Genomic DNA, 25,233 nt, shown 5'->3' with positions numbered 1-25,233 from the left:
GATCTACATTTTATTTTGTTTGAAACTTTACCAAGCATTATTTACCATTTCAAAAACTCTATCCCTGGTAGTAACACTGGTTGTCGTGTTGACTGGCCAGCAGTGAGCAGCACACAAGCGACCTCCCGCGGGCTCCACATTGGATGGCCTCACTGCACCTGCCCAGGCCCTTAGGCCACAGCACTGCCATATTCAGGGACACATTATTCTCTTTTATTATGCCTCCATATTATCGTTACAACATTATTATTCTTTTTTTAATTTTGTGGGTAGGTTACATTAGCTATACATTTCACTTCAATGGTAGTAGTAAGGGGCACATAACAAAATATTTACTTATATATATTAAAAAAGAGAGTCTGAGAAGTCTGAAAAGTTTTGCCATAAATGGTCTCCACCAGCCTCAACTCTGAGTACCTGAGGATTCAGTCTCAAGTCCAGCAACATTGCAAAGCAGGAAATTTACCTTGAAGGAAGCTATGTACTCTAAGTAGTGATTTACCTGTCTGCCTCCCCCACTGGACTGACCAGTTCCTTGGGGACTGAGAGAGCAGGTCCTGAACATCACTGCTGTGCCCCCCAACCCACACCCCCATAGTGTCCAGTACCAGGCTGGGGACTCAGGAAGCATCCATGGGATCCCCCAGTGCCTTCTTTCTCCAGGTGTTCAGCACCTAGAACAGCTCAAGAGAAATCCCCCACACCCCACCCAGAAGGAGCTGAATCTTACTGGGGTGAAGCCTTGAGTTGCAAGGCAGAAGCTCTCGTGATGGGATTTGGGTCATATTCCGGGTTACAGGAGGAGCTGGGGAGTATGGGAAGCCTCCCACTTGGTCTTTGGTTTTCCGGAAACTCTACCATCACAAGCAGGATGTTAATCAGTAACCGTCCCACAGGGGATCATACTTTGGAATAGCAAATATTTGCTGAAGGTTCTGGGCTGCAAAGCTGAAGCTTTGGTTTCTGCTCTGAATGAAGGACCTTTCCAGGACCCAAGGCCACACACTGGTAAGAGGCAGTGGGTTACAGGAGACCTTCAACGAGTCTAATTAGGGAGGGACTGGGAAGGATGGTATCATCCCTGGGTGGGCTCCAACATGAGGGCTGCGTGGCTGAGCAGTGCAAAGACCTCCATCCTACACTCCACGGGGACTGTACATACAGATTGGGAGCTGGAGTGGGGTGAGAGGCGAATTATAGACACAAGGGGCTCCTCTGCAGGAAGGAGGCCAAGAGAAAGAGGCTTGAAAGGCTTGATATTTCACCCACCACAACTCACTGCTGGAGTAAGCGGGGCTCCCCTTCCCAGGGCTGAGGGGAGGCGGGGGTGTGTGCTCTCCCAGGGCTGAGAAGTGGCAGGTGAGCTGGTGATTCCTTACTGCCTGGGTTCTGTCTAGGAAGGTGCGTCCTCACCATGCTGGATGGTGTCCTAGTCCAGGAGCACCCCCTGAACTCCTGGCCTAGACTCCAAAGGGTTGGGTAGATGAGCAAAGACCTTACAAAGACCTTAGGCGATATGTGTCCAGGAGCGCCCAGGAATTACTGGGCTACCACTGCAGACTGCAGGACAATCTCCAAGAACAGGAAGGTAAGACTCAGCATTTGGAAGTGGTGACATCTGGTTGGCCTGCTGGGCTAATTTCCTGACCATTGTGACAGGCAGAAGTAACCTTGAATTCAGGAGTATTCTGTGTGGTCTTAACGTAGAAAGTAGCACTAAATGATGCCACGTAATTGTTTTAGCTCGGGCTCCTCTAACAAAACACCAGAGACTGGGTGGCTCCAACAGCCATTGATTTTTCACAGTTTTGGAGGCTGAAAGTCCGAGTCAGGGTGCCAGCATGGCCGGATTCTGGTAGGGCTGTCTTCTTGGCTTGCAGATGGCCACCTTCTCACCGTATCCTCCCATGGAGAGGAGGTGCGGAGGGGGAGTTTGCTCTCTTCTTCTTACAACAGCACTAGTGCTATCACAGGGGCCTTGCCCTCATGACCTCATCTAAACCTAATCACCTCCTAAGGGCCCCAACTCTACTGCCATCACAATGGTGGTTCGGGCTTCAATTTATGAATTCTGGGGGGACACATTCAGTCCATAACAATAAAAGCGTAAAACTGGACTGCGTTTACACTGAAAGAGCTATTTACCCAACATTTACAATACTTGAGGGACCTGTTGAATGTGGGCTTGCCATTTAGAGTCAAAAAGAGTTTCCTCAACAGTGTCCTTTGGGAAACACAGTGGAAGTATTTCACTGCTTCTATAGGGTAGAGGGTAGTGCCGTTCAGACTGCAGAGTGAGGCCCTAAATTCCGGGGTGCCATTCAGCCTGAGCAAGGAGCAACATGCTGGGCCCTGGCGCTGGTGGCGGTTTTGTCCCAGGCATAGATAAGGACTCAGCCCCTGCATCAGGGAGAAAAGGCCTGGGAGCACCGCCTGTCAACACATTTTGCGGCCGGTGACCTTGGCCAGGAATAAGGGTCTCTGCTGATGGGAACTATTGTGGGGCCGGCAGCATCCACCCTGCGCTCACTGGGCTGGGTGGCCTACCCCACCCAGACCCTCCCAGGGCAGTGGGCCCAGAGAGAGGATGAGGGAGGGCAGGTGTCCCAGGAGTCCTGCCCAGCCAGCCTCTGGGATCAGGCCTGCAGTGTGGCTGAACACCAGAACTGAGTTTGGACACAGCCAGGTGGCCCAGCCCAGCCCCAAGCCATGTATTTGGATGGAAAACATGCAAGTGTTCGGGAGCTAGGCTCTGTGTCCAAGGATGTGGAGGGAGCCTAAAAGGCGACAGAGAAGGGGACAGCTAATGGTGAAGAAGTGTAGCTTCCATGCTGTGCAAGCCTAGGGCAATGAGAACAAGCACGCAGCCCAGGCCACAGTGGAGGGAGCCCAGCAGTGGGTTGTATGAATTGTGGGGCCTCCTGCTACCCGGGAGCCGCAGCTATAGGAAGGAAGGAAGACCTCCAAGGAACTGCGTAGCAGAGGTGCAGTGCGAAGAGAATTTTGATTAAAAATCCAGGGAAGCTCCAATACTTTCCCCCTTCCTTGCCTAATGGGCATGCAGGCACTCCAATCCCCAGCCAAATAGGGCACAGGGCAAGGCCGGCCACCCATCTAGATGGGCAGCCTGATGGCCAGATGGTCAGGGCAATGAACGAAGCAGATCAGGGAAAGGTGTGTGAGGACCCCTGATTCCACCTGCTCGGACCCCCACCTTCTGTGCTGCCTCCTGCTCCCAGAGTGGGCTCTCTTGCCCTGGCCCTCAGGGAGGAGACGGGATGAATGAAAAAGGGGTCAGGACTGAGAGCTGCCTGCCGGCCTGGCAGGGAATGGGAACTGGAGGAGGTTTTGCTCTGTGAAATAATGTACCCTCTTTGGGTGAGCAAATGTCACCCACACTTGCTCCAGGTCTCCCTGGGGCAGGGCTAACCTACTTGAGCCACAGGAAGGAGGCAGGGTCCCTGAAGAAGCTTTTACTATCCACAAAGACATTTTAGGAGGCATTAAAACCATCTCTATCCTCTCCTCTCCACAGGAAGTCTTGCAGCTGAAGGGAGGCACTCCTTGGCCTCCGCAGCCAATCACATGAAGGTGGTGCCAAGCCTCCTGCTCTCCGTCCTCCTGGCACAGGTGTGGCTAGTACCCGGCTTGGCCCCCAGTCCTCAGTCGCCAGAGACTCCGGCCCCTCAGAACCAGACCAGCAGGGTAGTGCAGGCTCCCAGGGAGGAAGAGGAAGATGAGCAGGAGGCCAGCGAGAAGGCCGGTGACGAAGAGAAAGCCTGGCTGACAGCCAGCAGGCAGCAGCTTGCCAAGGAGACTTCAAACTTCGGATTCAGCCTGCTGCGAAAGATCTCCATGAGGCACGATGGCAACATAGTCTTCTCTCCATTTGGCATGTCCTTGGCCATGACAGGCTTGATGCTGGGGGCCACAGGGCTGACCGAAACCCAGATCAAGAGAGGGCTCCACTTGCAGGCCCCGAATCCCACCAAGCCCGGGCTCCTGCCTTCCCTCTTTAAGGGACTCAGAGAGACCCTCTCCCGCAACCTGGAACTGGGCCTCACACAGGGGAGTTTTGCCTTCATCCACAAGGATTTTGATGTCAAAGAGACTTTCCTCAATTTATCCAAGAGGTATTTTGATACAGAGTGTGTGCCTATGAATTTTCGCAATGCCTCACAGGCCAAAAGGCTCATGAATCATTACATTAACAAAGAGACTCGGGGGAAAATTCCCAAACTGTTTGATGAGATTAATCCTGAAACCAAATTAATTCTTGTGGATTACATCTTGTTCAAAGGTACTTTGATAATGTTCTGCTCTCCCAAGGCCGCAGGGCCCTACGATTCTCTCCCCCTTTCCTTCCGTTAGGCCAGCATATGGTTAACGCTAAATGATTTTCTATGAATGTGTTTTCACATTTCAAAAACAGATTGATACACATATTGAACAGTGCCAGACGCTGTCATTCGAGGCCCTGCCCTGGTATCCTATGTGCTTGTAGTCCTTATAATTTTCAGAGCACTCTACACAGCTCCCCTCTGACACTTAGAAGCATAGTCATTCCAAAAAAAGGGGGGCTGGGGGATTATCTGGGGGATTTAGGATTGCATCATTCCTCCTTCATTTTTACTTTTTTGACCAACTCCCAGCCCTTAGATTCTTATTATAGAAAATAGGGACACTCCACTTACTATAGTGTTAGAGGTTAAATGAGACAATGAATGTAAAGTGCCCAGATGGGCTTGGCACATAGCAGACACTGAGTATCTATTGTTTACTTGTTCTTCCTAACTGCCAATCAGCAGGTAGAGCAGGAGTTGTCTCCTTTCTAAAGATGAAACCAGCTCAGAGACGTTAGCTTGATCAAGGTCACACAATAAGTGGCAGAGGCAAAACCCAAACAAGGGCCTCCTGACCCCCTGATCCTAGGTTCTGTCCAGCCCTGCCTCCCTAATGGGGCACTGGACGTGGGTTGGATGCCACTTTCGCAGAGCTGGCACCAGACTTACAAAGCCCTGGCAGGGAAAGCCACTTTACAACCAGCCAGGCCACAACCCCAGGGCAGACATTTGTGTAGAGAGTAATGTACCTGCCTGCTGGTGGCCTCTGCATTGTGGGGCCTTCTCTCAAAACCACACTAAACTGTGGGTGGGTGAGAAGTGTCAGTCCTGCCACCTTGGACTCTGCATGTGCTTGTGCCTGGTGTGAATGAGACAAAGTGGCAGTCAGAGGTGCCAGGCAAAGGCTTTTCTCTAAGCTGGAGCCAACTATGAGGGAATGACTGTGAATTCTGTTCAGGTCCAGGACAATGAGGGGAGCCAGGGATTGTTAGGAAACATTTCCCTGCTTTTGTGTGCGATTCCCAATAGGGCCTGCGAGTGGAGCTGCACTTTGCTAGCTGGGCTAGAGGCCGGGGAAAATTTTGGGGAAATTTATTTTGCCCGCTTGAGCTGTGGAAAAGCCAACCCAATTAGGGAACGCCTTTCCTAGTTGGAACGAGAAGAGAAGTGAGAGAAGTGAGATAGAAAACTCCCTATTATTTGAGCAAGAACAATGCTTTTCAAAGAGGGGATTTCTGCAATGAGTTCTTCTCTTACTTGTTCAGGGAAATGGCTGACCCCATTTGACCCTGTCTTCACCGAAGTCGACACTTTCCACCAGGACAAATACAAGACCATTAAGGTGCCCATGATGTATGGTGCAGGCAAGTTTGCCTCCACCTTTGACAAGAATTTTTGTTGTCATGTCCTCAAACTGCCCTACCAAGGAAATGTCACCATGCTGGTGGTCCTCATGGAGAAAATGGGTGACCAACTCGCCCTTGAAGACTACCTGACCACAGACTTGGTAGAGACATGGCTCAGAAACATGAAAACCAGGTACAACTCTTGCCCACACCCTATACAAACTCTACCTTTCTGTACTGGCAAACACTCAGCACAATTTCATTGAATGCACTGTGATTTAATGTCTCCTCCAGTGAGCTATAAGCTTCCTGAGGGCAGGGCAGCATTTGTCTTTTTTTCCACTCTATCCCCAGCATCTGTCACAGAGTGACATTCGTTGAGTCCATCAGTATTTTACATTCTGTGACTGTGATAAATGTGTGATGCCAGGGATGCATCAGCAAACAAAACAGGCAAAATTAGTCTGCCCTCATGGAGCTTATATTCTATTGAAGGAAGACAAGAGTAAATTAAAAATAGGTAATAATGCAGGGAAGGGGACAGGGAACATCATCAGGATGCAGATGGAGGTTAGAGAAGGCCTCTGCAAGAAGGTAACAGTAAGCAAACATCTGAAGATGAAGGATAAACCATGTGGCTATATTCGGGGAGAGAAGTGTTATGTTACAGGCAGAAGTGTACAAGTTCTGGGATGGGAGTGTACCTGGTGGGTTTGAAGAACAGCAAGGAGGCAAGTGTGGCTTCAGCAGTTGGAGATAAGATCAGAGAGGAAACAGGGGCCCAGTCCCCAGAAAAGACTTGGGCTTTCCTGGGAGAGGCAGGAAGCCACTGGATGGTTCTGAGTAGAGGAGCAACCTGATATGACTTCTGTTTTTAAAGGATCACATAAGCTCCTGTGTTGAGAAAAGACACTAGGGGGTAAGGATGGAAGCATGGGAGAGTGGTTAGAAGGTTACTAGCAATCCAGGTAGAGATGCTGCTACCTGGACTGCAGTGGTGGTAGTGGAAGTGATGAGAAGTTGCTGGATTCTGGATCTATTAGGAAGTGCAGGATCTGCTAATGGATTGGATGTGGGTGAGAGAGGTGTCAAAGGTGATCGCAAAGATTTTGGCCTTAGCAACTGGAAGGATGGATTTGCCATTTACTGAAAGGGGGAGGAACAGGTCTGGGGTAAGTGCAGAAGTTCAGTCTTAAACACTTGGATCAGAAATATCTATTAGACATCCAAGTTGAGACGTCAAGACGACAGGTGGATCTGGAGTTTAGGGTGAGGCCCAGGCTGGAGATATAAATTCAGTCAACAACATAGAACTAGAATCTAGACACATGACAGGGTTGGGGTCTGTAAATATAGAGGAGAGGAACAGAAAGCACAGAGTGGGCACTCAAATGTCTGCCCAATAAATTAATCCACCTATTGGAGTACAAGGAAAATGGTTGTAATACAAATTCCATGGCTATGGCTTCTGGAACCCTATGACTCAGATTTTGGCAGAAGCAAGTGCAGCTAAAGGTCCCCAGGGTTAGTTTTATCTTCATTATTCTTCTTTCATTTTTCTTCATATCTTTAGCACCTAACAAAGAACCCCAAACATCATAAGCCCTCAAGAAATGTTTGCTGAATGAATAACTTTTTAAATTAGTCTTCAAGACATGTCATGTCCTCAATTATTTTTAAATAAATAAAAAAATTTTATTTTGAGCCACAGAACTCATCTTTCCAAGCAACATATTTTCAAAGGAGGACTCCAGTATACAAAATAGATGGTATCAGAGTTTCTCTGGCTAAAGACAGGTAGGGGTTGAAAGTTTTCTTTGCTCCCCTCCCCATCCATCCCCAGACTCCTCAGGTCTGCAGAATCCAGGAGCTGAAAACAGCCATCATCCAGGAGGCTGCAGGACTGCTGAAAGTGCTGTTAACTCAGGTTGTTTTTAAAATATAGGGAAATGAACACATAAGTACTTTGCTAAAGAGAACGTGAGTCACTGGCTGAGGAATAAAACTCGTTCACTGAAGCTGAGGTACTATTTGATAAGCTAGAAATATTTTCCCTGAGTATACCATTGTAAAAGAATGGCATGAACTACATAGTCAACTGAAAGACTCATTAATGGAAATAATCTTAAAGAACAAAAATTGTGACCTTTTTGGTGTCCATAGACTAGGGCTTTGTCTACATTTCACCATCATCTGTTCTTGTACCACAGAAACATGGAAGTTTTCTTTCCGAAGTTCAAGCTAGATCAGAAGTATGAGATGCATGAGCTGCTTAGGCAGATGGGAATCAGAAGAATCTCACCCTTTGCTGACCTTAGTGAACTCTCAGCTACTGGAAGAAATCTCCAAGTATCCAGGGTAAGTCAGGATCTTTCATCAGAGCCCAACCTCAGCATGAAATGTCACCAAAACAAATGTTTTTACAAACCATTTAACTTTGATAAAATACCTAATTGTAGTGGAAAATTAGATTTAAGTCCCAAATACTTGAAATAGCACCCAGGTTGGATGTTTTAAGAATTTCAAGCAACTTTATTAAAATAACTTTTCAACTAATTTATTTTAAGCAGACCTCTCTCCCTATGCTTAAAGTGCTCAAGGAGAAATTTGACCCTGAAATAGAACTGGTTTACAGATGCATCATCATTTATGTTGAATACAACTTGAATAGTTCATGAAATTACACCAGCTTTACAATGAAAGAAACCCCTAGACCTCATCTAGCCCAACTTCTCCCTCCTTGTGGAAATCCCGTCCACAGCCCTACAAAATAGCCCTCCAACTTCTGTCTCTTCCTCTTCATGCTTCCAGCGACAGCAAACTCACCATTTCTTTGAAAAGCTGCCCAATCCACAAATAGCTAAAATTGTTATATGTATATATATGTGTGTATATATATGTATATATGTATATGTGTATAAATGTATATGTGTATGTGTGTGTGTATATATATACATATAGAGACATATATATATATATATATATATGGAGAGAGAGAGAGAGTCCTGTAACTTCTACTTCATACTTTTTGGTCCTAGTTCTATCTCTAAAACTACTAAGAACAAGTTTAGTCACCATCCACATAGAATCCCTTCAGTTACTCAGTGTTTCTCAGTGGAAGGGTTCTTGATTTTGAGGGGAACTGCTCGTTGTCCAGAGCAATTGTGCATGTTGCAGGGAACTGGTTAGCATTACTGGCCCATGTTCACTAATGCCAGTAGGAAACTCCAGTCATCACTATAAAAATGCTCCCACACATTTCCAAATGGCAGCTACATCTCTCTACATTCTTCTTTAGCTGTGTGGCTTAATATTTTCCCATACAATTGCAATTTTTCAATTCCAACAGAGACTAAAAATGGCATCCACTTAAGTAGGACACAGTAGGGTAACCATGGCCTGGAATCAGTCTTACAACCTCAAGAGAGATAAGACAATTAAATAAAACAATCCTGCAGACCAGCACCCGAAAGTGTTTCTGCTATGAATACATGAAAAACTGAAATGTGCTGCTGCTTTATGAAGGGTCATCATGAGATTTAAACTGTAAATGATTAAATATGCTCTGTCTGTTTGCTCTGGGGAGATAATTTTCCTCTAGGAAATCAGGGAATTTCCTGGAGTGAAAATCAGTGTAATTACATGTTATGTTTTCATTATCTCTTATAACACAGTAATTATATAGGTACATCACTCATATCACATCTTGTTTCTGTAAAACAGGGCCTCCCAAACATAGCAAGCAGCCATAAATAGGCAGCCAGAATTCAGGAAGGCTCCAGGGACCCCTGGGCTTAGCCCAGAAAATGCCTCAGAGTAGTACCAGGTGCTGGGAAGCTGCTACAGAAGACTAGCCATTCCCTGCCTCCACCTTGCCTGCCAAAAGGAAAGTCAGAGGACTCAAGGGATCCAGGCAGCTTGAAAACCTTTTAGGAGCACCAGCTCAGCTCAAGAATTAGTAGCATAAATACATGCTCAATAAAGATTTGATGCATGAGTGCATCCTGAGTCCACGCCCAGAATGTGTTTCACATATTCCACAATACTTCACATTAGGTTCCTGAGGTCTCCTGGTATTGTTTGAGACTCCTGTGGCAGTCCTTGGTGCAACCCCAGACCACTCCTCTTAACGTAGATGGGCCTGCTCCACTAAATCCCAGGAGAATGACCCCATGGGTAGGACCACTGTGAAGAATTTCAAGGGGCTCATTTAATTCCTCCTTTGCACTACCACACAAATGGTTTTTCACATTATTTCCTTTTCCAGGTTTTACAAAGAACAGTGATTGAAGTTGATGAAAGGGGCACTGAGGCAGTGGCAGCAATCTTGTCAGAAATTATTGCTTATTCCATGCCTCCTGTCATCAAAGTGGACCGGCCATTTCATTTCATGATCTATGAAGAAACCTCTGGAATGCTTCTGTTTCTGGGCAGGGTGGTGAATCCGACTCTCCTATAATTCAGGACATGCATAAGCACTTCGTGCTGCAGTAGATGCTGAATCTGAGGTATCAAACACACACAGGATACCAGCAATGGATGGCAGGGGAGTGTTCCTTTTGTTCTTAACTAGTTTAGGGTGTTCTCAAATAAATACAGTAGTCCCCACTTAACTGAGGGGGATACATTCAAAGACCCCAGCTGATGCCTGAAACAGTGGACAGTGCTGAACCTTATATATATTTTTTCCTACACATACATACCTATGATAAAGTTTAATTTATAAATTAGGCACAGTAAGAGATTAACAACAATAATAACAACATTAAGTAAAATGAGTTACTTGAACGCAAGCACTGCAATGCCATAACAGTCAAACTGATTATAGAGAAGGCTGCTAAGTGACTCATGAGCGAGGAGCATAGACAGTGTGGGGACATTGGGCAAGGGAAGAATTCACATCCTGGGTGGGACAGAGCAGGATGATGCAAGATTCCATCCCACTACTCAGAATGGCATGCTGCTTACAACTTTTAGATTGTTTATTTCTGGAATTTTTCATTTAATGTTTTTGGACCATGGTTGACCATAGTTAACTGAGACTGCAGAAAGCAAAACCATGGATAAGGGAGGACTACTACAAAAGCATTAAATTGATACACATTTTTAAAGATGTTTGTGCAATCTGTCTGGTATTTTAAGCTAGTTTCTAAGAACCTTAGTTATTTGGCTAAAGACTAGCTGGGTAGAATATCTTTTCTCTGTTGCTCACATATTTGGATTTTTAAAAAGCTGTAGATGAGAACACTACGTCAAGATAAAGCCTTTGGGAGGAAGACATGTACACATTCTCCTTGAGTCATGTGCTTCTCTCTCTTTCCTTCTCTCTGGTGCAAAATAAGTGTTTTAGTTTAATCTATTATGGAATCATTTCTTGCTGACTGACATCAGAAGAAAATAGCTCTAACCAGTCCTGATCACAGCATCTGCTTCCACGGTGCATCAAATCGCTTGGCAGAGGCATTGGCTGAACCACAGATCATCTAGTTCAATCCTTCATTTTACAAAGGAAAGAAGGACCCAGAAACAGGTCCACATTCTTACTTTCATGGGCCCTAGGCACGTTTAACCTCATAGATCCCTCCTTCCTTCATGAAGATATATATGTTTTATGGCTGCATTGGTAGAAAGATGAATATATTCGTCTTTCAAAGTTGCATATCTAGCTTCAAAGTTATATGTCTAGCATATGGCAATAAGCAAAACACCTTCATGGGCCCTTACAGTACTGTCGGCCTTGGGCACTATGTCTTCTGCATCTAGTGAATAAGTCATACCTTATATACCAGTGGGAACAAAACACTTGTCCAAGGTCTTCCAGTGTGGCAATGGCAGAGTCAGAGGCCTACCTTTCCTGAGTCTAGTCCTCAAGCCCTTTTTACTCTTCCTTCCATCTAAAACATCTGATGGGGACCAGGTAAACAGCATGCACTACAGCTACCCATGGGGGTTAAACAGAATATAAACACGAACTTTGTCCCAGGGTGAAAAGGAAAATCGTAAATATCCCTGATCTTCCTTAGGCAGTCATTTTCTGTCACAGAAACAGAAAAGACTATATTCAGAGAATCCTGAATAGAGCTAATTTACAGTGTCAACTATGTTAACTAAATGCCTAATTGGATTTCTGTCTGTCTGCTATCTAATGTTTAAAAAAACCTAAAATTCATTTATTGATTAGTTGTTTAATATAATTCAGAGTAATGTGAATAGGTAATAATATTAATATGCAGTCTAAATACTGACTTTTCATCATTCCATAACCTGGACTGATGAAAAGTCAGTATTTAGACTGCATATTAATAAAATAAAATTCATTCCTGTATTCATTCCAAGAGTACTAATTGACACTTATGAAGGGACAGGCAATTCTAGGCCCTAGAGGGCCAAAGACAGAGGATTAACTCTAACTGACATTCTTAAGTCACCTTGTTTGTGTTCAGTTAGTCAGATTTGTTTGTGGAAAAATAGTAGAAAGACGAATGAAGTAGAATCCAGTCAAATTTCCCACTTTTAAGGATGAAATCTGGAAAAATAAGTCTGTGAGAGCACAATACTCATTGAAATCAATATGGCCAAACCCAGTAATAAAAAGGTACATTATTATTGAAGGATTCATATAGCATGCAGATAAAAAACTCCTGCCTTCTTCCCACCACATACACTGCAAAGCAACAACAGCATAATAATTGTATTTAATATACTACTCTTTAAGGTAGAAAATGGACCTATTCTATATTTTAAATATACTTTTTAATGCTCCCCCACATTTGCTTTAAGAAGTTCCTAAGACACTCAGTTTCAGATTTCCCAAGTACACAGGCATGACAGAAAAACGCAGACCAATAAAAAATGTAACTTACCTTACACAAATACACACACACAAATTCAGGGTTTCCAACTGAGCAGGGGAAATCTTAACATTGTACAAGTCTTCACTATAAGTGTCGAGTTTTTGTTTTTGTTTTTGTTTTGAGATGGAGTCTTGCTCTGTCACCCAGGCTGGAGTGCAGTGGCGCGATCTCAGCTCACTGCAACCTCCACCTCCCGGGTTCATGCCATTCTCCTGCCTCAGCCTCCCGAGTAGCTGGGACTACAGGCGCCCGCCACCACGCCCGGCTAATTTTTTGTATTTTAAGTAGAGATGGGGTTTCACTGTGTTAGTCAGGATGGTCTTGATCTCCTGACCTCGTGATCTGCCCGCCTCAGCTTCCCAAAGTGCTGGGGTTACAGGCATGAGCCACCATGCCCGGCCAAATGTCGAGTCTTAAAAATTGTTCCTACACAGACACACTCAACCACACATTCTCACATATACATGCTGTAACAACTGAGAACAGGTTACTGACTTAATCTAATTCATTTCATCCTCATTGTAAAACTTCTACTCTAGCTGAAGAGCCTGTTTCATTTCAATTCAAAGATTTCTCATATATCCATTAATTGTATGGCAAAACTGACTCATCTCCAGACTAAGATATTCAAGCTCAGGAAGTCAAATAACAGAAATGATTTTTTAAATGTGTATGAGGTTATAAAGAAAAATCTTATGTGCTCCTTATTTAACTTCTATTAAGTAAAATCCTTTACAGACCTATCTCCATTTCTGCAGTAAAAGTGAGCTCTACAGTTAGCTTGTAAGGCTAACTAGTGAAATTCTTGGACTTGCTCTTAAAAATGCAAGTTTTAGCAATTAACAAAATGATGATGAAGATGTCCCTTTTCCCTACAGCTACAGATGGAGGGAGATTTTTCTTTGCCATACAACTAGCTTAAAGGATTAATTTGATAAGTTGTTAAACTGAGAACTTTCACAAAAGTATCCATCTTGTTTTTGATATAAATGGAGATACATGTAGTTATTCGTAACTGTCACTAATTTGCTGTTTATCCTGTTTCTATATATCTGTCCTTGAGAGTATAATTTTAATAAATATTTCAAAGATTTTAGGAAATATCATGTTCTGTTAAAAAAACTTCCAAAAGTAATTTTGATGAACAGTTTGGATAACTTAGTGCTAACTAGGACTAAGACTGCAATTGACTGCTCTACATTCCTGAACTTTATAAGCAGTAGTTGTTTCTCTCTGTCAAATCAGTTTCCCCTTTTCCCATTTGCATCATGGGAAAGTAAAAGCTTATAATTCTGCTAAATTTATTATAACAAATAAATTGAAATTCTCCATTTTATTAAATTAATATAATGCTATGAATCAAAGCACCAAAAAAACTGATGCAATTTTGATGTCTCGTCCTGTACCACATTCTCCAGATCTTAATATATTCAGTTCCACATTATTGGTGCTAGTAGGAGACATAATGAAAACAGTTAAATGAAATCCACAGCGAGTATACTGATTAACCAGTACTGTCAAATTTCTCATACCTACTGAAATTTTAACTACAGACGAAATGAGCAGTAACAATTCCATTTACCTGGTTGTCCTTTGGGCAAAGGATATTATTAAGAATCACTAAAAATAGCCAAAAAGAAGCCATATGGAAGGAAGAAGGAAAACAAATGGCATGAAAAGATCTCTCACTGAGTAACTATGCTCTTATAGTTGACACTGGTATATTTCTTTTATTCACTACCTAAAAATGAACTATCTTACTCTTTAATTATAGAATAAAAACTGCAGGAAAGTATTTAAAACTTTTTTTCACAAACACAGGTATCTCATTAACCTATGTTTTATTTTGAGTAAATTCATTATTCATTATTTCACATTATAAAAAGTAACCACACACACATATGCATTCACAAATTAGATCATCTTTATCATACATCGATATATTTTAAAAAACAAATATCTTCTAATATCAATATAGTTATATGCTGATTGCATTTTGAAATAGAGAAGCTGACAATAGCTTCATACAGTATATCTCAAGAACTGACAGTTTAAAATTAAGAACTGTATATATTCCACAGGCAAATTTTGATGGAAATATTAGCATTAGTACAAATAAATGCTGTTGACATAGCTTAAGCATGATAGCTTGGAATAACAGCTGATTCAGACTAGATTCATCATTTTAAATTAAATAAGGACAAGTACAATCTAAAATATAAACAAAGTATTTATAAAATAAATTCTCTAGGAAATAAAGAAATCATCAATCTATTATTTTTAAGGTATTTATAGCTCAAAGTTACCAGAAATCTTTGTGGAATTTTCATTGCCAAATTTAAATTTGGGAATGTCCGGGTACAACACATTGTCACCACAATCCGGAGGGCTGCCAAAATCGCAGACGGCTATTTGCATCCTTTCAGTGTGACTTTTCAAGTGGGCTTGGAGAGTGATGAGAAAATGCAGTATCTTTCTTACCTTCCAAGTCCCCCTCCAAGTGATTATCAAGCTAGGACAATTCAGCTGATGTAGACTTTCATACGATTTTTAAATGCTAAAACTCCAGAACAATTAAATAGCTGGTTTCCTGCACAAATAAATGCAGACTTGTCTCTTTTGTAGCAGTGGTTAAAGCACATTCCTAGAGATGTTTTTCATTATACTTCACTATAACATTGGAATTCTGTAACCACATGATTACTCAAGAAATACATATTATACCTCCTAGGGAATCTAATTTGAAATATGAAAAGTTTAACATCAGCTGTCATTATGTCTCTCTTTCCGCTCATTAACAACAAAAAAAACCCAAAATTTAAAAACAAAGCCCCAGCCACTGCTTTAGTTTTTGTGTGCCAATCACATTATCTCCTGCTGCCTTTGTTTTGCCTCTTTCATCAAGCAGTTGATTTAAGGATTGGATTTTCTGGATTTTCTTTGGGAAGAAAGAAATGAAGGAAGAGAGGGAGGGTGGGGAAGGAGGGAGTGAGAAAGGGAGAAAAAGAAAAAAATATGAAAAATGTTATTCATGTAATGTGTACAAAGTAAATTAAAAATATATAGATACTCTACTTTGAATAATTCTAATACACGAGAAGTCTGATTAAGGGGAAAAATGAATTACACATTAAAGATTACTTGGAATGATCTTTAATTACCAAAAATTCTGTGTATATATAACATAGCATTCAATTTAATTCATATTTTTCCTACATTTTTAATTTTGTATAACCATAATGGAAGTTACACAGGTATAAATATATGAACTGCCTTAAAAGACAAGATATAATAACATACCTATGCTTCCTTTGAGACATTAATATTCCTAAATACCAAATATGTCATCTCAATGACACTGAAAAGCTGGGGAATGTATTGCATAGAATTTGAGAAGCAAAAATTAAGATAAATTATACTTTCCAAAATCACCTCACAGGCTTATTTTAAATGAAAAGAACATATTTTCACTTGGATATGGCCTGTTTTGAATTGTGGATACTATTTCACGGCAGAAAGACCAATGTGGATATCATCACCCATCCAGCCATGTGGCAGTGTGCACTCAAGAGAGATCCATATAAATGCCACATCAGATGGAAATACAGTTACAAACTTGTACACCCAGTCACAAGTTAAAAAAGCAACTGTGGATATCAACGTTCCTCCTTTAGAATCAGAAAACACTGAATAAACCTGATGTGATTTGTTATCAAAATGTTTGTTTCTAGATTCACTTTTTAATCAATTATACATATATATAAATTATATAAATAACTACATATCATGTATGTTGAACAAGAAAAAATTCAGTCTATGAAAAGGAAAAGCATGCTCAACAATGAAACAACAGATAAAGAGAGTAATCTGAAACAAAGGAGAACCAGCATAAATATACTGGGTTTCAAGGGTCTTTACTGTAAAAAATGCCTATGGCATTTAGAAAAATATAGTAAGTGGACAAGAGAATATATTACTTTTGATGTTACTAAATATGCTCTTCAACAGAAGAATTTCAGAGCAATCTTTTCAGAGGAAGAGGACTTAGGGTAATAAAGAGGATTTCAGGATGCCAGAGCGAGAAGGCACCTTAGAGGAAGAGGAACCATGAGGCAGCCCTGTCATGTGACAGACATGCACAGCGAGGGCCAGTGAGCTGAGTTGAACTTTGCACAGCCACTTAGCTGCTGCTGGGAACGAGGCACACAAAGCTCTCTATACACCATTACCATGTCCTGCCTCTGTTTTCATGACATTTTTTTTGAGACGGAGTTTCACTCTTGTTGCCCAGGCTGGAGTGCAGTGGCGCAATCTCAGCTCACTGCAACCTCCGCCTCCCGGGTTGAAGCGATTCTCCTGCCTCAGCCTCTTGAGTAGCTGGGATTACAGGCGCACACCACCACAGCTAGCTAATTTTTGTAATTTTTTAGTAGAGACAGGGTTTCACCATGTTGGCCAGGCTGGTCTCAAACTCCTGACCTCAGATGATCCACCTGCCTCGGCCTCCCAAATTGTTGGGATTACAGGCGTGAGCCCCTACACCTGGCACTTTCATGACTTTAAGTGGAACTTCCATAGTATAATCATGGGAGCAATAATTGTATAGCTAAAGAGCATTCTCTGTAAATAAAAATATACTCTGCATTGACACTAACCTGTAATATCAATGTTCATTTTTTTCTATTACTATTACATTTTTGTAATAGTACATTGGTCCTCTTTCCTTGAGCTCTAGTCAATAAATTTATTTCTAAACTTATTTCTAAATTTTGAATGAAGTTGGGCATATACCCAATGACCAATTACAATTTGGAATACATATAGTTTGGATGTTTGTCCCTGCCCAAATCTCATGTTGAATTGTAATCTGCAATGCTGGAGATGGGGCCTGGTGGGAGGTGTTTGGATCATGGGGGCTGATCCCTCACAGCTTGGTGTTTTCTTTGTGATAGTGAGTTCTCGCAAGATCTGATCATTTAAAAGTGTGTGGCACCTCCCCCAGCCCCACTTTCTCTCTCCTGCTCCTGCTTTTACCACGTGATGTGCCTGCTCCTGCTTCACCATCTACCAGGATAATAAGCCTCCTGAAGCTTCCCCAGAAGCAGATGCCGCTATGCTTCCTGTAAAGTCTGCAGAACTATGAGCCAATTAAACCTCTTTGCTTCATAAATTACCCAGGCCCAGGTATTTCTTTATAGCAATGCAAAACAGCCTAAATCAGATCCTAAAAGGGACTCCAGCACAGTTTTTGTAAAAGAATGCATTTAAGAAAATTTATTCAAAAATCTCCATGCATTCACTAAAATACATTTAAAAGAAAATCTGAATCTTGTTAAAAGTCTGTTCCAACCAGAAGGTTCAGGTGTCCTATATGAAATGGCTAACTTGTAACTATGGTTTGGGTATCCTGGCTGAATCATTTATACCTTGATATAGACTCTTATCATGGTGATTTTTATGGTACCCCTCTCTTAAATATTTAAGGTAAAAGAAAGGCTTCAACAAATCAAACAAGATACAAATAGCACATTAAAAGGAATCATGGGGGAAAAGGAGAATGGAGGCCCTTTATAACCTCAGCTTCAAGACACAAGTACAGTCTGTAAATCTCTCCAGTTTATTGGACTCACAATTCTGGGTTCCATGCTGCCACTTATTTCTTAAGTGACATCAGCTGTACCAATCTTTCTGCACACTGGGTGATTAAATACCATATCCTTAAGCTAGGTGTTTAAAGGGATGCCTTCTTAGAGATAAATTCCCTAAATGTAAACATTTCATAGAAAAAAAAATAGATTTCAGACATTAGTGGGAGCTATTTAAATGTTTCCTGTTGATTCCCTAAGGTTATAATGCCTTTGCCATATATAAGTTATTCTATATAAACTGACATAACAGAATCACATGTGACAATAATACCCTTTAATTTATAACATTTTCTCATTATAGACATTTTCTATTATTTGGAAAGTACTTAAGTGGGAAGCAAAGTGTGTTGAGCAAAAGAGTAGGATAATACACTCAGTCTGACATCACTTGATTACTTACAAGGTAGCCTTCCGTGGTTGTGTATCTTTACTTCCACTGCTCTTGGGATCAACTGAGTTACCTGTCCCACGGGAAGTACTCGGTAAGGGAGTATTAGGAGAAAAGGAAGATGGAACGCTACTGGCATTACGAGTCCGGAATGAATCATCTGAAAGTAATACATATAAAGCCAGACATATCAAATATACTAAGAAAGAGGGTAACCAAAGAGAAGAAAAGGTTAATGATAGCTCACTTTTTCACTTTTTAAATCAATTTTATGAGGGTATAATTTACATACAACAAACTGCAAAAAGTTAAGGTTTTGACGTATGTACATCCTCATGAAGTCATCACCACAATCAAGATGTGAACATGTCTATCACTATGAAACAGTCCCTCATACCCCAACACAATTTTCTTCCTCCCTCTCCAAACCACTCCTGTCACCTATAAATTAGTTTGTATTGTCTAGAATTTTATATAAATGAAAACATACAGTATATACTCTTTTTTGTCTGGCTTTTATTCAGCATAATTTCAAAAATCATTCATGTTTTATATATCAATACTTCATTCCTTTCTATTTCTGACTGGTATTGTGTGAATCTGTCAAAATTTGTCTACCCATAATATCTGTTGATAGACATTTCTATTTTTTCCAGTTTTTATATATTACAAATAAAGCTGCTATGAACACTCATGTACAAGTCTGTGTGTGGACATATGTTTTAGTTTCTTCTCAGTAAATGCCAAGGAGTGGAACTGCTGGGTCATACACTAAATATATATTTAACTTCAAAAGAAACTGCCAAATTGATGTCCAGAATTTCTTTTCTTTCCTGACATTTCTGCCAGGAACATGTGAGTATTCTGGAGAGTTACTCCACATCCTCACACACACTTGATATTGTGAGTCTTTCTAGTTTTAGACGTTCTAGCAAGTGTGAAGTGGTATCTCCTTGGGTGCTTTTTTATTGCTTTTAAATTTCCATTTCCCTAATGATTAGGATGTTAAGCATCTTTTCATGCACTTATTTGTGTATCTTTTGTGAAGTTCATGTTCAAACCTTTTTCCCATTTTAAAATTGGTTGCCTAATTTTTATAAAGACATCTTTGTATATATTCTAGATACAAATTCTTTGTCTGGTATATATACTATGAATAGTTCCTCCAAATCTATGCCTTGCCTTTTATTTTTTAATGCTCTATTTCAAAGCCCAGATGCTTTAATTCTGATTAAGTCCAGTGTGTTGATATTTTTGTTTTATGGTCAAGATAAATCTTTGTGTATTCCAAAATCACAAAGACTTTCTTCTATATTTTCTTTAGAAAATATAGACATTTTTATGCTTAGGTTTATAATACATTTTGAGTATAGTATAATTTTGTGTATAGTGATAAGACTTGAGAGTCACAGGAACGGAAAGTCAGATACTGCCTGTTTTCACTTATAAGTGGGAGCTAAATAACATGTACATGCGGTCATAGAATGTAGAATACCCGTCACTGGAGACTAGGAAGAGTGGGAATGTCAGAGGGGATGATGGATGAGAAGTTACTTAACGGGTAAAATGTACACTATTATGTTACACTAAATGCCCAGACTTAACCATTATGTAATATATCCATGTAATAAAACTGCACTTGTATGCCTTAAATTTATACAAATTTAACAAATAATTAAGGTTCAGGGTTTGTTTTTGTTTTTGTTTCTTTAATATGGATATCCAATGGTTCCAGCACTACTTTTTAAGTAGACTTTATTTTTTAGAACAGTTTTAAGTTTATAGCACAATTGAGTGGAAGGTACAGAGATCTCCCATATCTTCCCATTCATATACAGCCTCCCAACTTCAATGTCTCCCACCAGTGGTACATTTGTTGCATTGATGAACCCACATTGACATGTCATTATCACCCAAAGTCCACAGTTCACATTAGGGTTCACTCTTAATGGCGTACATGCTATGGATTTGGACAATATATAAATGACATGTTTCCATCGTTTTGGTATCATACAGAGTGTTTTCACTGCCCTAAAAACTATCTGTGCTCCATCTTATTCATTTCTCCTTCCCCCGAACCCCTGACAATTACTTATCATTTTACTGTCTCCATAGTTTCATCTTTTCCAGAATGTCATACAGTTGGAATGTTACCTTTTCAATTTGCTTCTTTCACTTAGTAGTATGTATTTAAGGTTCCTTCATGTCTTTTCATGGCCTGATAGCTCATTTCATTTTAGCACTGCATAATATTCCACTGTCTGGATGTATCACAGTTTGTTTTTTCATCTACCTACTGAAGAACAACTTGTTTGTTTCCAAATTTTGGCAATTATGAATAAAGCTGATATAAACATTCATGCTCAGATTTTCGTGTGGATGTAAGTTTTCAACTCCTGTGAATAAATACCAAGGAGCACAACTGCTAGATGATATGGTAAGAATATGTCTGGTTTTGTAAGAAACTACCAAACTGATGTTCCATAGTGGCTGTACCATTTTGTATTCCCACCAGCAATGAATGAGAGTTCCCGTTGCTTCACATCCTCACCAGCATTTGTTGTCAGCGTTTTGGATTTTGACCATTCTAATAGGTGTGTCATGGGGCTTCATTGTTTTAATTTGCATAAACCTGACGATATATGATGAACATCTTTGCATATGCTTGCTTTCCATCTATATATCTTCTTCAGTGAGGTATCTGTTCAAGTCTTTGCCCATTTTTTAATCAGGTTGTTAGTTTTCCTACTGTTAAGTTTTACAAGTTTTTTGTATATTTTGGATAAAAGTCCTTTATCAGATTATGTATTTTGCAAACATTTTCTCTCAGTCAGTGGCTTGCTTTCTCATTCTCTTGACAGTATTTTTCAAATAGTAGTTTTAATTTTAATGAATTTCAGCTTATTCTTTATTTCATAGATTGTGCCTTTGACATGGTATCTAAAATGTCATTACCGTAAGCAGGGTCATCTATATTTTCTCCTATGTTAACTTCTAGGAATTTTATAGTTTTGCATTTTACATTTAGAACAGTGATTCATTTTTGAATACATTTTTGTGAAGGGTGTAAACGATCTAATTTTTTTTTTTTTTTTTTTTTTTGCATGTGGGTGTCCTATTGTTCCAGCTGCTTTTGTTTGAAAAGAGTCTCTTTTCTCCATTGTATTGGCTTTGCTCCTTTGTTAATGATCATGTGACTACACTTACATGGGTCTATTTCTGGGCTTCCTATTCTGTTCCTTCAATCTGTTTGACTATTCTTTTGCCAATACCACACTGTCTTGAATGCTGTAGCTTTATACTAAGTCCTGAAGTCAAGTGGTGTCAATCTTCTAGCTTTGTTCTTCATTATTATGTTGGCTATTCTGGGACTTTTCTTCTCTAGGTAAACTTTGGAACAGTTTGTTGATATCCACCAAATAACTTGTTGGGATTTTGACTGAGACTGCATTTAGTTTATAGATCAAGTTGGGAAGAACTGACATCTTGACAATATTGAGTATTTCTAGCAATAAACATGAGACATCTCCTTCTTCATTAGTTCTTTGATTTCTCCTATCAGAATTTTTTAGTTTTCCTTATATAGATCTTGTACATATTTTGTTAGAATTATGCCTGAGTATTTCATTTTTCTGAGTGCTGATAGTAAATGGTATTTTGCTTTTAATTTTAAATTCCTACTTGTTCACTGCTGGAATATAGGACATACTGAACTTTGCACGTTAACCTTACATTGGCCTTCATATATTAACCTTATATTCTGCAACCTTGCCATAATCACTTCTTAGTTCCAGAAGTGTTTTTGCCATTTCTTGTGGATTTTCTACATAGATGATCATGTTATCTGTGACCAAAGACAATTTGAGTTCTTCCTTCCAAAATCAGTATATCTTTTCTTTCCTTTTCTAGAACTTTCAGTATGATGGTAAAAAGGAATGGTGAGAGGAATACATCATTGTTTTGTTCCTGATCTTAGGAGGAATGCTTCTAGTTCCTCACTACTGTGATGTTATCTGTAGGTTTTTTGTAGATGTTCCCTATCAAGTTGAGGAAGTTCTCTATTCCTAGCTTACTGATGGTTTTTATCATGAATAGGTGTTGGGTTTTGTCAAATGTCTTTTCTTCATGTATTACTATGATCATGTGATTTTTCTTCCTTGGTCTGTTAGTATGATGTATTACATTAAGCGTTCTTCAAATAGTGAATTAGTCTTCTATAACTGGTATAAATCCTACTCAGTTTTGGTGTATAATTCTTTTTATATATTGTTGGATTTGATTTACTAATATTTTTTGACAATTTTCACATTTGTGGTCTTGAGAGATGTTGGTATGTATTATTCTTTTCTTGGAATGACTTTGGTAGTTGGGTAATGCTGACCTCACAGAATGAGTTAGGGGGTATTCCCGTTGCTTCTATCTTGTGAAAGAGATTGTAGATAATTGGTATAATTTATTCCTCAAATATTTGGTAGAATTTATCGGTGAACCCATCTGGGCTAGATGCTTTATGTTTTGGAAGATTATTAATTACTGATTCAATTTCTTTAATAGATATGAGCCTATTCAGATTGTCTATTTCTTCTTCTGTGAGTTTTGAATTGCGTCTTTTGTTTTTCGTTTTTTGTTTTTTTTTTGAGATGGAGTCTCACTCTGTCTCCCAGGCTGGAGTGCACTGGCACGATCTCGGCTCACTGCAACCTCCGCCTCCCAGGTTCAAGCGATTCTCCTGTCTCAGCCTCCTGAGTAGCTGGGACTATAGGTGCATGCCACCACACCCAGCTGATTTTTGTATTTTTAGTTGACAGGGTTTTGCCATGTTGGTCAGGCAGGTCTTGAACTCCTGACCTCAGGTGATCCACCTGTCTCTGCCTCCCAAATTGCTGGGATTACAGGCATGAGCCACTGCGCCTGGATGAATTGTGTCTTTCAAGGAAATGGTCCGTCCAGCACCATTTTTTAAAATATTATTCTATCATCATTGATTTATCTTTGAAGCCTTTGTTAAAATCAACTGACTATATATGACAACATAGAACACAATGTCTTGATTACCAGAATTTTATAGTAATTGTTGAAATCAAACTTATATTTAAGTTCTCCAGCTTTTTCTTTTTCAAAACTATTTTGGCTACACTGGGGTCCTTTTGCATTTCAATACAGATTTTTAGAATCAGCTTATAAATTTCTGCAAAAAGACTACTAGAATTTTAGTTAGGATTTCACTGAATCTCTGGATCAATTTAGAAAAAAAACGGACATTGGAACAATATTAAGTTTTTCAATCCATAAACACGTTATATCTCTCCATGTATTTAGGTCTTTAGCTTCTTTCAGCAATATTTTAAAGTTTTTTTATGTACCTCTAGCATATTTTGTTAAATTTGTCCCTGAGCACTTAGTGTTTTTGAAGATACTGTAAACGTTATTTTTTAAATAAACTGTCTTTTTCAGAACAGTTTTGATTTACAGAAAAATTGAGACGACAGAACAAATAATTCTCATATATCCCCCTCACCCAATTTCCTCTATTAACAGCTTACATAAGTATGCTATATTTATTATATTTAATGAATACTGATACATTATTAACTAAAATCCATAGTAGTTATTATTTTATCCAATAACAACTTTTTCTGTCTCAGGATCCCATCCAGGATACTATATCACATTTACTTGTTAGTTCTCCTTAGGCTCTCCTTGGCTGTGACAGTTTCTCAGACTTTCCTGAACAGTTTTGAGTAGTATAACTGAAGACAGGCATAAGTCCCCACACAATGAACAGTGGATTCGTGTTAAGTAAAAAGTATCCAATCTGGCATTCCAAGCTCTGACTGTGACCTTTCCTTACAGTTTTTTTTTGTTTGGTTGTTTGTTTGGTTTTGGTTTTTTTTGGAGATGGAGTCTCTCGCTCTCTCGCCCGGCTCACTGCAAGCTCTGCCTCCCGGGTTCACACCATTCTCCTGCCTCAGCCTCCTGAGTAGCTGGGACTACAGGCGCCTGACACCACGCCCGACTAAATATTTTTTTTGTATTTTTAGTAGAGACAGGGTTTCACTGTGTTAGCCAGGATTATCCCGATCTCCTGACCTCATGATCCGCCCACCTCGGACTCCCAAAGTGCCGGGATTGCAGGCGTGAGCCACAGCGCCCGGCCTCCTTACAGTTTTACCTAACACTACTCCATTATACTCACTCCACACTCCAGCCAAACTAGTCAGCTGCTGCTCCCTGAAAACACCAACAATCATCTTTTGTTTATGACTGGTACTGTGAATGGAATGTTATTCTATACGCATCTCTGTCAAAATCCTAGCATACCTTAAGGTTCATCTCAAATGACATAATCATCTTGAAGCCTGTTTTGAGTCCGACAAATAAGATCTCTTCTCTATGCAAACATCTGCTACATTTGTTAAAAGATGTTCTGCTTCCATTTTCTCTTTATAGATGTATTATATAGTAAATATTTTCAGTTTCTATTTTAAGTAATGAATAACAATAATAAGCACCTTTTTCTAACCAAGAACTCTAGGAGATATTTCATTCAACCTACAGTTGTCCCTCAACTAAAAATAATATTGAGACATTAAAATAGAATATTTTTCAAATATTTTAATAAAATATTTACTCTCATGATATAGTTTGGCTCTG

The 25,233-nt window shown here is 40.1% G+C and overlaps 2 protein-coding genes across 6 annotated transcripts in view; one reads left to right on the top strand and one right to left on the bottom strand.

Annotated features, from left to right (window-relative positions):
* The first annotated feature begins 922 nt into the window (after positions 1–922).
* Positions 923–15,360, top strand: SERPINA10 (serpin family A member 10). 2 transcript variants are annotated; one of them, XM_054447471.2, is made up of 5 exons: positions 923–1,008; positions 3,536–4,300; positions 5,609–5,882; positions 7,900–8,047; positions 9,957–15,360. In XM_054447471.2, the coding sequence occupies exons 2-5, from the start codon at positions 3,586–3,588 to the stop codon at positions 10,146–10,148; spliced, it is 1,329 nt and encodes a 442-aa protein (XP_054303446.2). In that variant the 5' UTR covers positions 923–1,008; positions 3,536–3,585; the 3' UTR covers positions 10,149–15,360. The 2 variants fall into 2 exon arrangements, with proteins under 2 accessions (XP_054303446.2, XP_054303447.2); XM_054447472.2 differs by lacking the exon at positions 923–1,008 and adding an exon at positions 1,140–1,588.
* The window catches only part of PPP4R4 (protein phosphatase 4 regulatory subunit 4), a 107,168-nt gene continuing 96,380 nt past the window's right edge, over positions 14,446–25,233 (bottom strand). For all 4 annotated transcript variants that reach the window (XM_054447453.2, XM_054447455.2, XM_054447458.2 and 1 more), the window contains 2 exons: positions 18,592–18,739; positions 14,446–15,481 (listed from right to left, as the gene is read on the bottom strand). In XM_054447453.2, the coding sequence (XP_054303428.1) occupies positions 15,457–15,481; positions 18,592–18,739 (173 nt within the window). In that variant the 3' untranslated portion in view covers positions 14,446–15,456. The remainder of the gene's footprint in view (positions 15,482–18,591; positions 18,740–25,233) is intronic.

Source organism: Pongo pygmaeus, chromosome 15, assembly GCF_028885625.2.
Source record: "Pongo pygmaeus isolate AG05252 chromosome 15, NHGRI_mPonPyg2-v2.0_pri, whole genome shotgun sequence".
NCBI lineage: Eukaryota > Metazoa > Chordata > Mammalia > Primates > Hominidae > Pongo > Pongo pygmaeus.
This window is presented reverse-complemented; position numbering and strand designations above follow the sequence as displayed.

What these genes read in the sequence shown, in the direction of transcription:
- SERPINA10 (XM_054447471.2), top strand. Translation starts at nt 3,586, where the DNA reads ATGAAGGTGGTGCCAAGCCTCCTGCTCTCCGTCCTCCTGGCACAGGTG. An exon ending in GGATTACATCTTGTTCAAAG is followed by an intron (nt 4,301 to 5,608) that starts GTACTTTGATAA and finishes TTACTTGTTCAG; the next exon opens with GGAAATGGCTGACCCCATTT. An exon ending in GAAATCTCCAAGTATCCAGG is followed by an intron (nt 8,048 to 9,956) that starts GTAAGTCAGGAT and finishes TTCCTTTTCCAG; the next exon opens with GTTTTACAAAGAACAGTGAT.